Here is a 12,266-nt window from a genome sequence, read left to right as displayed (position 1 = left end):
TTACATAAGGTGTGGACAGGCTTTATATGATCTTAATTAATTAATGACGAATGACACACTTATTGTCAGTAATTGCACCAACACTGCGTCATGGTCTTCATTTTCTAATGTATCATAACAGCAGAGAAGCAGGTCACTCTGACTCCTAATAAAAAAAATTTCGGTGGGGGTACTATCTTTGGACTAAGCAGAATACATCATTTTGGATATCACTAACTGTTGAGGTTCATAAGTAATCTGGTTGTTCTTATTAGCTAGATCTTCATTTAGGTAAATTTCATTTTGAGGGAGCCGCGGTGTCTCAGTTGGAAAAGCGATAGATTAATCATTCAAGGGTCACACGTTCAATATACGCCTAGATCTACCAGAGTCGAATGCCTTGGTTTGTCCTTAGGAAAGTCGCTTAGTTCCTATTTAATCGACATGACGTATATGCATTGTTTTAAAGGTACCGTTAAAAATCCGGTAAAAACACTTTCTATTTTTGGGATATCTTTCAGCCACTTGCTGATCTTAAGTACTCTGTTTCGAGTGTTTTATTTCGTGGCAAATTTGACAAAAGTTCCTCAGTCAGATCGAATTAGAGGTCCCTCGTAATGCCCGATATTAATGTATCGCAGCAGATTCTTCTGCATCATTGATTTAGAAGATTTGATCCCTTTGTTTTTACCTCGATGTATTGGTTTTAGACACCACATTTCTCAATTTCTGTTCTTTGCTCTTAACTTCCTTGGTAGTCTTTCGGGTGAGGAAGACAAGTTGTACGATCTCATCGACGTTGAGTGCGCATGTGGCTCCGGAGTCCAAATTCCGATGCACACAGGCGGTTGCAAGTGGGGCATGGGACACCGGTGGTGGTGGGTGGCTGGGAGACAGCTATATGATGTCTCTCACGAGCTGCAGCAAGCCGCTGGCGGCAGTCAGATTCGAAGGTGGAACTGGCTTTTCTGGTCAGGGCTCGCCAGTGACATCTATCTGAGGCAGCGAGCTCGAGCTGGTGGGGTTGAAGGTCTGCCCATTTGATATGCGTCTTGAGATTGTCTTTGTACTTCTTGCGAGGGCGGCTTTGTTTTCGGTTGCCCTGAGCTAGCTCTCCAAAGAACAGCTGCTTTTGGATTCTGTTTTGATCCATGCGGATGACATGGCCAGTCCAACGAAGCTGGGCCTGGATTAGTTTGGCTTCGATGCTTGTTGTTTTGGCTCTATCGAGAATTTCCTGGTTGGGGATTCGGTTCTACCACTTGCTCAGCATGATGGATCTCAGGGAGCGCTGATGGAATTGTTCCAACTAACTGATATGTATTCGGTAGACAGTCCATGTTTCACAGCCATACAAGAGAGACACGAGGACAACTGCATTGTGCACCTTCATCTTTGTTGACAGGCGTATCTCTTTGTGCTGCAAGACCTTTGCTTCGGAGTCGTCCGAGTAATTGAATGGCCTTTTGGATCCTCGCAGTGATCTCTTTGTCCAGGTAGCCATCACTGGATATTGTAATGCCTAATTGTGATGTCTAACTTCATCTTAGCTTCATCTATACAATAAAAAAACACGGGTAAGGTCATGACAATTGTATATAACAGACATGGCAATTTTAAGTTGTGTAATGCACTTCGAACCAAAAATGTTTTTAAAAAAATGCATTTAAATTTGGTGTCAGACAAGGTGGAACGTTTTTCCCCATTATTGTTCTCCTTTTTCTCATAAACTATTTACAATAATCTTTTCTTCAAAACAAACGTAGACTTGTACATTCTGAGGTCATAAATATTCCTCTGCGGCGGTAGTGTTGATGCGATAATGAACGTATGCAAAATTTTATTGGGATTATAATTTAAAATTTGAAACCCAGAAATGTATTTTATTGCATTTTGTTTTTAGTTACAGTTTGTTGAAAGAAGGGCCTCGTGTCACATTTGTGACATGAGTGTAAATAAAATTTTGGTATATTCTCAGACTGTACCAAACAGATCATATTTATGAATAAAATATAATGATATCACTATCTATACATTGACATATTAAAGTTATACCTGATTAACTGCTATATGCTATAGATTATATCTTCAGAAATAAGAAATAATAAAACAAGACATACATTTACACACACACACACACACACACACACACACACACACATATATATATATATATATATATATATATATATATATATATATATATATATATATATATATATATATATATATATATATATATATATATGAAACCTGAAAACGGCGCAATTCAAAATGGTTTCATAACGTTTCGGGCTAAGCAAGCTCTTCGTCAGGGGAGAAGATAAATATACAAAACAAACGTTTAACGCAAAATTTACGAAAATTTCTGGACTCCTACATGCTAGAATCACTTGGGGTAATTTATATATAATATGCATGCACAGATTCACGATCTAAATTAAAAGGCAGATTTGTGCGCTTTAACTTTTAGTTTCTGGTTTAGATAAAACAAAACAGTTTCTCGTCATAGTTAAAAGTTTGAAGAAATGGACAAAACCTGACAAGGTCTTAAAATGTTAATGCTAACAATGCACAATGAATAAGAACATGATATACGTGCAGTAGATGTTCTCGGAAATTCGTACTTTATACCATGAAAATGGTTACTTTCGTGGCTATTATTGCTCGTGTCAGATGGATTTAATTCACGTACAGATGCTAATGCCTTCACACATTCCCTGTAACAGATCAAGACAACAATAATAATTCATTGTCTTTTACGAGATGATAACAAAAATATACATTTTTAATGTGTCCCCATATTACCATCCTAAGTGTAGTGATATCATGCTGTAATTAATGGAGCTGACGCAAATCATTGTGCAGTAGTTCCATATTAGCCATTCATACATCAGAACACTGAATTGGAATGTGTATTGTTCATGATCTCAATGTCTGGTTCACGCAAGTGCATTGATAACTCTTCGACGGTGAATACGTTCCATTTCGACCAGGAGTTTGTTCCACATCGTAAGACCTCGCATAAACATCTGAGTACCTAGAGTAAGTTGTGTAAGCATCTGAGTAATCCTGAGTAGGTTGTGTAATCATCTAAGTAATCAAGAGTAAATTGTGTAATCATCTAAGTAATCAAGTGTAAGTTGTGTAAAGGTCCGAGTAATCCTAAGTAAGTTGTGTAAGCGTCTGAGTAATCAAGAGTATGTTGTGTTTAGCACCTGAGTAATCAAGAATAAGTTATGTAAACATCTGGGTTGTCAGGAATAAGTTACATAAACATTTGAGTAATCCAGATAGCATTTTGTAAGCATCCGAGTAATCAAGAATATGTTGTGTAAACATCTGGGTAGTCCCTAGTAAGGTTTGTTGGATCTGAGTAGTCCAGAGTAAGTAAATGTAAGCATATGAGTAATCCAGAGCAAGTATGTTAAATATCTGATGCAGTCCTGAGTAAGCATCTGAATAGTCAAGAGTAAGTTGTGTAAGGAGGCATTCTACTTACGTTCTGAACTTCTGAGTGAATGACAGGTGCAAGGGGAAGTTGTTTACATTGGCAACATGCACAGTGGAGAGAATGTTAGCATACTTCTATGTTACTTTAGTGTACTGTGGTCGAAATATCTTTGAATTTGTACGTGTGGAAATTGCACATGATCTAAGGACACAGCTAACCAAAACTTCTGCTCATATGTGCTCAAAACGTCAGCTAAGTTATTCTAAGGAACACTACTTTTTACATTGATTGAAATAGGGATAACGAATTTTGCCAAACTAGACAACACAGCTTCTGAAATTACTATGAATGAATTATCAAATATATAAAGGTACAAAACATTATTCGCTCTTATTTACAATTTACCTCTGAAGTCCAGGAAGTGTAAATGTCCAAGCAGAGCTAGTAGTTTTTTTATAGGTACACATCTGAAGTAAGGCCAAGATATTTACTCCATAACCCATATTACATCCATCAATCAAAACCACAACAAAGGGAATTAAAAATTATTTTAACAATACCTAAGATATATAAGGTTTTAAATAGCCAGTTAAACCAGCGAGCAAACCAGGGCGAATTCTGATTTTAAAAAGAATGTAACACTGTGCAAAATTCGAAACTGTAGAGCGCCAACTGAGCGTAATAGTAGTCTAGTGGCAAAGCACTTGGAGCTATTCGAGCAGAGGTCTGCAATGCTGAGAAACATACATGATACAAATACTGACTGAACTCTTCCAGTCAATTTGGAGTCAAAGAACAGTACATCAGAAAAACAAGTGTACAGCCATCGTCCACTTTACAAGTAGAAAGGCAACAGACAATTGTGTTGCAATCATTGAGGAATTTCCTTACTATCAATGGCCAGCTAGAATTCCACTGAAACCAGTACGCATCGCATCGCTCAAGGGCTCCTGCCTGATAGTCATTGTGGCGTTATGAGAAGACGAGGGACCACACATGTGGTGTCTGCAGCTCGTTAACTCCAGGTGAAATATGGCGTCATAATGGTTCGGCAATTTTGTAATGAGATGCTCGCTCGCAAGTTGAAGGCAGTATCATTTCAAACATTCCTAAACACTAGCTGGGTCAAGCAATGCTGCGCATTGGCCCCAGTCCTCTTCACTATCTTATTCTTTGCCATGCCTACAGATCGCTTCCGTGACTCTGACGCTGGGGGTCGACATCAGATACAGGACTAATGGCACGATCTAAAATCTCCGAAGACGAAGTTACAGGAAATGACGTTTCGTTATCGTTAAAACCTTTTGCTGACAATTGTTCCCTGAGTATCAAATCTGAGCCTGACATGGACCATTTCTCTTTAGCTTGTGAAAATTTGGTCCCCCAGTCAGTATCAAGAAGTCAAAGGTGAGACATCAACCTGCTTATTATGTACAGTCTTCCATCACAGTTAATGGGTAATCCCTCTTTTCTAAATTATATATGCAGTGATACCATATAACATTGTAACAACAACAAAATACTTTCACACCGATACTTTGAATCTTGTTGTAACAGTGTATAAATACTGTTGTAACAATTATAATTATAGTTGCAATGCCACCATTATTTAAATACTGTTGCAATGGTAAATGCTATAGTTTAGTGGCAAAAATACTGCTGAATTAACGATACTTAGAGTTGCAACGTTAATTGTATACCATTGCAACAGTTCCAGTAGTTTAGATTCATTACGCACACCAGACAAATTGTGCCAGCTGCTAAACGAACGTGAAGATAGCTTAGGTCACAAATTTTAAAAAAATGTCCACAACTTCCGGTTTTTTTCAAGGCAAGCATGTGAACTGGATCACGCATAATTCTGTTAAGGTAAAGTTGTTCAAATTGTAAAGGCCGGAAGGGAAGTAGTAATGACATTCCTTGACGTAATTGTCTGAGTGGTACTTGCATAAGGGCAGACGACAGTCATTCATAACTGCATTGTGTGGTCGATAAATAACTTAAAATGGATTTGAATCAGTTTTAATTTGCTTAGTGAATACAATATGACGCGACAGAAACCAAGTCTTCGTCACGGTAAAATATTTGGTTCAGTTACACCCATCACTTACATGGCTTAGAAGGAGAAATACAAAACAGGAAAAGTGGAGCACAAAGGTCTTTAGAAGAAATCGGCAGGTGAGTGATTTGGAGAAGCATGGTGTTGTGTCGCCAGGTATCCAGGTTTTATTAAACACCTATGTTAGTTATCATCCCGTGTTTCCTTTTCATTTTTAGAGTTCGTTCAGGGACTAAAATTCTAGGGCATACTTCATGATCATGATTAATACCAATTGTAGTTACATACATACATACATACATACATACATACATACATACATACATACATACATACATACATACATACATACATACTCTTATGTTACGTGTTTAGGCTCTAATAAACAGCAACAAAAGAAAGAGTGAAAACAACAAGCTTTGAAAAATATACTATAAATTTCTTTCCCTGAGTAATAGAAACACCTTAAAAATGAAAAGGTAAGAACTTACGGTTTTTAAGGATCAAATCCCAAAATAATCCAAGAATAATCCACAAATTAAATTTTAGAAGTCTAGTAATGAAATGTTCTAAAACATTAAAGTTCGAGTCCCAACGAAAAATCCATGATGGAAGGCGATAACATATACGGTAGCCTTTGTGGTGTTGTATGGTCTACAGTTCTTTGTTATTCAATAATGAGGTGTTTGAAATTCCTAGTACAAATTAATGAAATGTCTTTGTCCAAGAATTATGTATGAGCACTCCAATATTTTCAGGAAAAATAATTAATTCTTTTGAATCCGAATAATTTGAATAAAATTAAAATATAACTCCAAAATGACACAACAAAAGAAACACCATTTTGTCCCAGTGTTTAGAAGCCCATCTGTCCAGTTTCTCTATAAACAAAAGCTATACAGTAACTTGAAACACAAAACAGAATTCCGAATGAGAGTTAACTCTCCAGAATTTTCGAGAAGTATTTACGACCTCAAGCATGTAGGCCCAGTGTGACCTTGACAAAAACAAATTATTTTACTCTAAGAATAAGATAAAAATAAAAAGTTGTTTACTTGTTTAAGTGATTTCTCAATCACGGTGTTTCTATTATTACGTATTTATGAAAACTTTCAGGTCAAACTGATTTTTCTGTAAATTATCAAATTCCTAGTAAATAAAATTACATTACATTGACATGTAATGAAATTTAAAAAATTAAAACTGACAGACAATTAAATTAAATCAAATATTAATTAAATCAAATTCACATACATACATACATACATACACATACTTACATACATACATACATACATACGGTACATACATACATGCATGTATACATACATACATACATGCATGCATGCATGCACACATACATACATACATACATACATGCATGCATGCATCCATGCATCCATCCATCCATCCATCCATCCATCCGTACGTACGTACATACATACATACATACATACATACATACATACATACATACATACATACATACATACATACATACATACATACATACATACATGCACACATACACACATACATACATACATACATACATACATACATACATACATACATACATGTGTGTGTATGCCTGGAAACCTGTAATTAGAAATACTGCGTATAAAGATGTTTTCACGGTTTAATCAATATCACACACACACACACACACACAGAGACATGCATACACATATATATACGTACGTGCGTAGGTACGCACCTACCTACCTACCTACCTACCTACATACATAGATACATAGATACATACATACATACATACATACATACATACATACATACATGCACACATACATACATACATACATACATACATACATACATACATACATACATACATACATACATACATACATACATACATACATACATACTTACTTACATACATACATGTGTGTGTGTATGCCTGGAAACCTGTAATTAGAAATACTACGTATAAAGATGTTTTCACGGTTTAATAAATATCTTTGACGATACCGGGGCGATATGCTTACATACTGTTTCAAGCAGAGAGCACATGGCAAATTACTGTATCGAATATTCTTAACTTTAGTCTTAGAAAGTGTTAGAAATGGCTTCCGTTCATATATTCTTACATAAAATTGCATTAGAGCGTTTCCTCGAACTTTAAGTTGACATGGTCGTATGTTAATGCATTCATCTTGATAAGTGTGACACAATTTTTGAATGTTAAATTCTATAAATCTCTTAATTTATGTCACATACGTTGTACTGTTTAAAAATGTACAGCAAACAGTGCCGATCAGTATTTTCCTTGTTTTGAGGAGATTATTTTTGTAATTAGATCTATTGGTGTACTAATGTGAGTCGAAAAATGGTCGATTGACTTCCTTTTTAAAATACTTTGGACTAGAACATAACTTTATTCCACTCAGATCACTCAATGGCACAAAATTTACAAAAGAAACAGATTTATATAATCTGGCCCTGAAGAGATTTTAATAGAAACTCTATGAAATTACAACATACTAAAATTTTTGACATTTGTAGAACTAAAAATAACCAACTTTAAATGCATTAGAAGTTTCATGATTTGAGGCAAATATAATAAGAGACTGCACTGTTCCTCTGTTCCGTACTCGATATTCGCACCGAAACGTCCTAAGAAGTAGTCGGAACGATTGAAGTCCTCTTCTGGTTCCACTCCGCACTCCACTCCTTTTTGTACAGAGATCATATGTGATTTAAAGAAGAATGCAGGAACGATTATGTTTGTGTGAATCAGTTCGTTTTGGCATTACATATGTAGCAGTTCTTTTAAGTTTTCAATATGTGGCAGTTCATTTAATTATTCCATATGTGGCAGTTCATTTAATTATTCCATATGTGGCAGTTCAATTAAACATTCCATAAGTGGCAGTTCATTTAATTATTCCATATGTGGCAGATCAAGTAAGCATTCAGTATGTAGCGAAAGCTCCTGGTATAATACTCAGAGTAGGTACCATATCGTTCGAATGCGGAAATTTGCGCGCAGAATGATTGCCAGGTCTTATAAAGAAACAGTGTGCTCGCAATATTTTGGATGAAACGTTTAGCTGGTCATGTTTTCTTCATATTGCGTCGACAGACCGTAAATATAAGTATCTAACACGCCATATGTAGTTGTGTAGGAAATCTCGTTTGTCAGAAAATAGGACAGAATACCTTATTTTTTAAAACTAATTTTGAAGAGTATTTCCTAGTTCGCAGGCTAGGTGTAAACGGACATAGAATAAGTCAGACTAAAACATACGATCAAATCGCCAGCTGAACTTTAGAATACTTTTATTTTTATCTTATGATATGAAAAGGTCTCCGTTTTTGACAAATTTTAAGAAGGGAGATTTAACCTCACGTAGACGATATGAATGTTAGAATGAAATTTTATTAAAACTGCGAAGAGTAACATCGTGCGAAGCGAATCCACAGAAGCGAATACTGACTTGAAATAAGAAAAGAAGAAAACGTCTGGGTTTAACTCCCGTACACTTTGTCTGTTTTCAAATCAAATATGCAGGCGACGCGCATCGTCAAGTCCACCGGAACGTGTTGAGACGGTCTAGTGAGCAGCAGTAACAGTCTGGAGAGTGGAGAACTATACATATCTTACTATTGCAAGTGAGACGAGACCATCACGGCCCTTTCGGCTTATTGGATTTAATAAAGGATTCGTTATAAATTTATTCCTGCAAGATTTACGTCCCTTGGAGAGAACGTTACACAAAGTTTTGAAAGGAATATATTAAATCACTAAATTCGGAGGTTAATAGAATGAGCTATGAAGCAAATATTCGTTAAAATTTGTTTAGTTTTGTTTTAAAGATATTCCTCTTGTAAGTAGAATACACCATGAGAGTTCATTCTTTGATTTTGGTCATATTTTTGTTGTTGTCTTGTTTGTAATTTTTAGTACATTTTTATTTAAAATTCTTGTCTTTTTAAACCTTTCTTGTAATTTTTTCAAGTACTTTTGTATAACAAATTATAAATAATAGATTTTTCTGGACATATTCGCCATTTTTATATATTATTTTCATAGCTGAAAAGAAATTCATTTTATTACTATGAATCTTGTATAAGACATTTATTGGTGTGCCAGTACTCTATAATATAGTAAAAGAAAATAAATTTAGTAAAAGAAAATAAATTTAGTAAAAGAAAATCTTCACACAAAAAATTGAAACAAAATATTAATACCATATACAAAATCGTAAAAAGACATAAAATAGAAATCTCAGGCGGAAAAAGAGGGTGTTAAGATGATATATTTTATTAGATTATTTACAGATGAAATGTTTACTTTTCAGAGCTCTGAAGCTGGGTATAATTTAACATTTTCGACCTGGAGTTGATGGCTGAAAGACTGTGCCTTTTGTAGCTGATATATATATATATATATATATATATATATATATATATATATATATATATATATATATATATATATATATATATATATATATATATATATAGAGAGAGAGAGAGAGAGAGAGAGAGAGAGAGAGAGAGAGAGAGAGATAAAGAATCAATGATTATTCTTTAAATAGATGAAACAAAATATCTTAAAAGTAATGCAACAAAGAACATAAAAAATGATGATGCATATGTATTAATTGGACTTCATATGTACTAATTGGAATACATATGTTGAAAATAGTTCGGGGTTAATATTTTTTAATAATAATAGACAAAACATTACTTAATGTATATAAACATTCTCGTTTATAAAGAAAATACAAGGAATTAAGCAATGATGTAACACTTGGCACTAATGAATATATTTGCACAACATGAAATTTGAGTAATATTAAAGAAAATATTTAGATAGCTGTTAAGAACTTGTATTGGTAGGCACTCAATAAACATCAAATACTACAAGACTGGAACAAGCTGTAATACAAAATAATGATGAGAATTGCTTCTTTTAATAAAATAAAGATATTATAATATCCAGCTCATGAAGGTCCCCAAATATATTATAACACATTAGGAAGTATACATTAAATTATGCTCAATGCAAATTAGATTCATACCAATTATAAATAGAGATTTAGGTATTTTCATATCAGTGTATCAAGCAACTGTACAATTACAAGAAATTTCACCATTATATTCAAGTGATAATCAGTATAATTTACTCTGATGACACCGTGACTAAAGGCCAAAGCACCTATATATGGAAGTTTTTTTATACTGGAACTATGAAACTTTTGTATGCACAATGACTTTGGCAATATACTAAAGTATGGACAGAGATTATGATCTGTATTGGTTGAATATGACGACATTTGAACAAGAATATGAAGAGAAAAAACCAGCTAATATTTGATAATAGTAATTATCCAGTCGATATTATTTTTCAAACTTCCTCTACGTAACAACAAATACCAGAAATAATGAAAGAAGAGCCGACTAGAGCCATTGCAGAATTTATCGACAATTGTTACAAATATATGCTATCCAAAGATCATGTTACGTGACAAAGGATGAAACTAAATAATGGATAAATCATCATTCTAAGGAATGGAATTAACTAAAGAAACAGATTGAAAAACATTAAATTGATATATAAAGGAATAAATACATTTCAAAATAAAGAAAAATAAAACATAACATTTGATGTGCATCCTGATTGCTTTTTGAATGTAAAGATGTATACTCCTAAATTCCACACATTCAGTAAAATAAACATGATATCCAAAACGTCATTTTAACCATCCAATCATAAGGCAAGACACCTAAAACCACTAGAATGTGAACCATGTGGCTATACTAGCTAGTTATTTGATGTACTAATATCTAAAATAATTTCTGGATTATGCCCTTCAAATATTTTATGTTTAATGTGATTGTTATATCAACTTTTTTTGTTTGTTATAAACGCACTACACTCACAACTCCTTTTGCTTAAAGCTTTTACTTTATTTTTATGATAACACTGCACTGAGCGTTTTGAATCAATTTCTTTTCCTACTTATAATTTCCGTTGCTATTTTCCGATATAGAATAATGTTGTCCTTTACATTTATAACAAACAAATAACGATGGGGGAATATTATAATCCATTTCCTTAGATGTAAGTATGTACAATTATGTTTGTGAACTAATATAAAATTATGTCTTTGAACATTTTGGGCATAGAACTAATGTAAAATTATGTCTTTGAACGTTTAGGGCATAGAACTAATGTAAAATTATGTCTTTGAACGTTTAGGGCATAGAACTAATGTAAAATTATGTTTGTGAACGTTTAGGGCATAAAACTAAGGTATAATTACGTCTGTGAACGTTTAGGTCATACAACTAATTTAAAATTATGTATGTGAACTTTTATGGCATACAACTATCATTTCAATACATTTTCTCTTTACAGATTTTAATTCATGTTCTCATCACCTTTCGAATTTGAGAAGTTATAAACTTGTATCCATTTTTCACATTCACGAATTATCCTGTCATAGTAGAACATTGTACATTATATTATTTTAGAATCATTACATTGTACTAGAAAATTTTGAATAAAAAAGTTCTTTGAATATTGTTAGCGACATAGTTTAAGCAATAAATCCATAATTATAAACCGTTCACTATTTGTAATATGGTTAATGAATCTATATTTATAAACCGTTCACTATTTTTAATATGGTTAATAAATCCATATTTATAAACCGTTCACTTTTTGTATTATGGTTAATAAAAATAAGAACGTGGAACTTGTGTACAGGACGTCAACACCATAAATAAGAACATAAAGCA

The 12,266-nt window shown here is 33.7% G+C and overlaps 1 protein-coding gene across 4 annotated transcripts in view; it reads right to left on the bottom strand.

Annotated features, from left to right (window-relative positions):
- Window positions 1–521: 521 nt before the first annotated feature.
- LOC149796857 (uncharacterized) overlaps window positions 522–12,266 on the bottom strand; it is a 67,491-nt gene continuing 55,746 nt past the window's right edge. For 2 of the 4 annotated variants that reach the window (XM_089961494.1, XM_089961496.1), the window contains one exon: window positions 522–1,535. In XM_089961494.1, coding sequence (XP_089817620.1) covers window positions 1,532–1,535 — 4 coding nt within the window. In that variant the 3' untranslated portion in view covers window positions 522–1,531. Of the gene's footprint in view, window positions 1,536–10,096; window positions 10,401–12,266 lie in introns of those variants that run through there. The other 2 variants (XM_089961493.1, XM_089961495.1) reach the window with 1 other exon arrangement.

The sequence above is a fragment of the Sinohyriopsis cumingii genome, chromosome 6 (genome assembly GCF_028554795.1).
Source record: "Sinohyriopsis cumingii isolate HCF-2022 chromosome 6, ASM2855479v2, whole genome shotgun sequence".
Taxonomy (NCBI): domain Eukaryota; kingdom Metazoa; phylum Mollusca; class Bivalvia; order Unionida; family Unionidae; genus Sinohyriopsis; species Sinohyriopsis cumingii.
The sequence above is the reverse complement of the archived record's forward strand: the minus strand, read 5'-3'. Positions and strand labels throughout refer to the sequence as shown.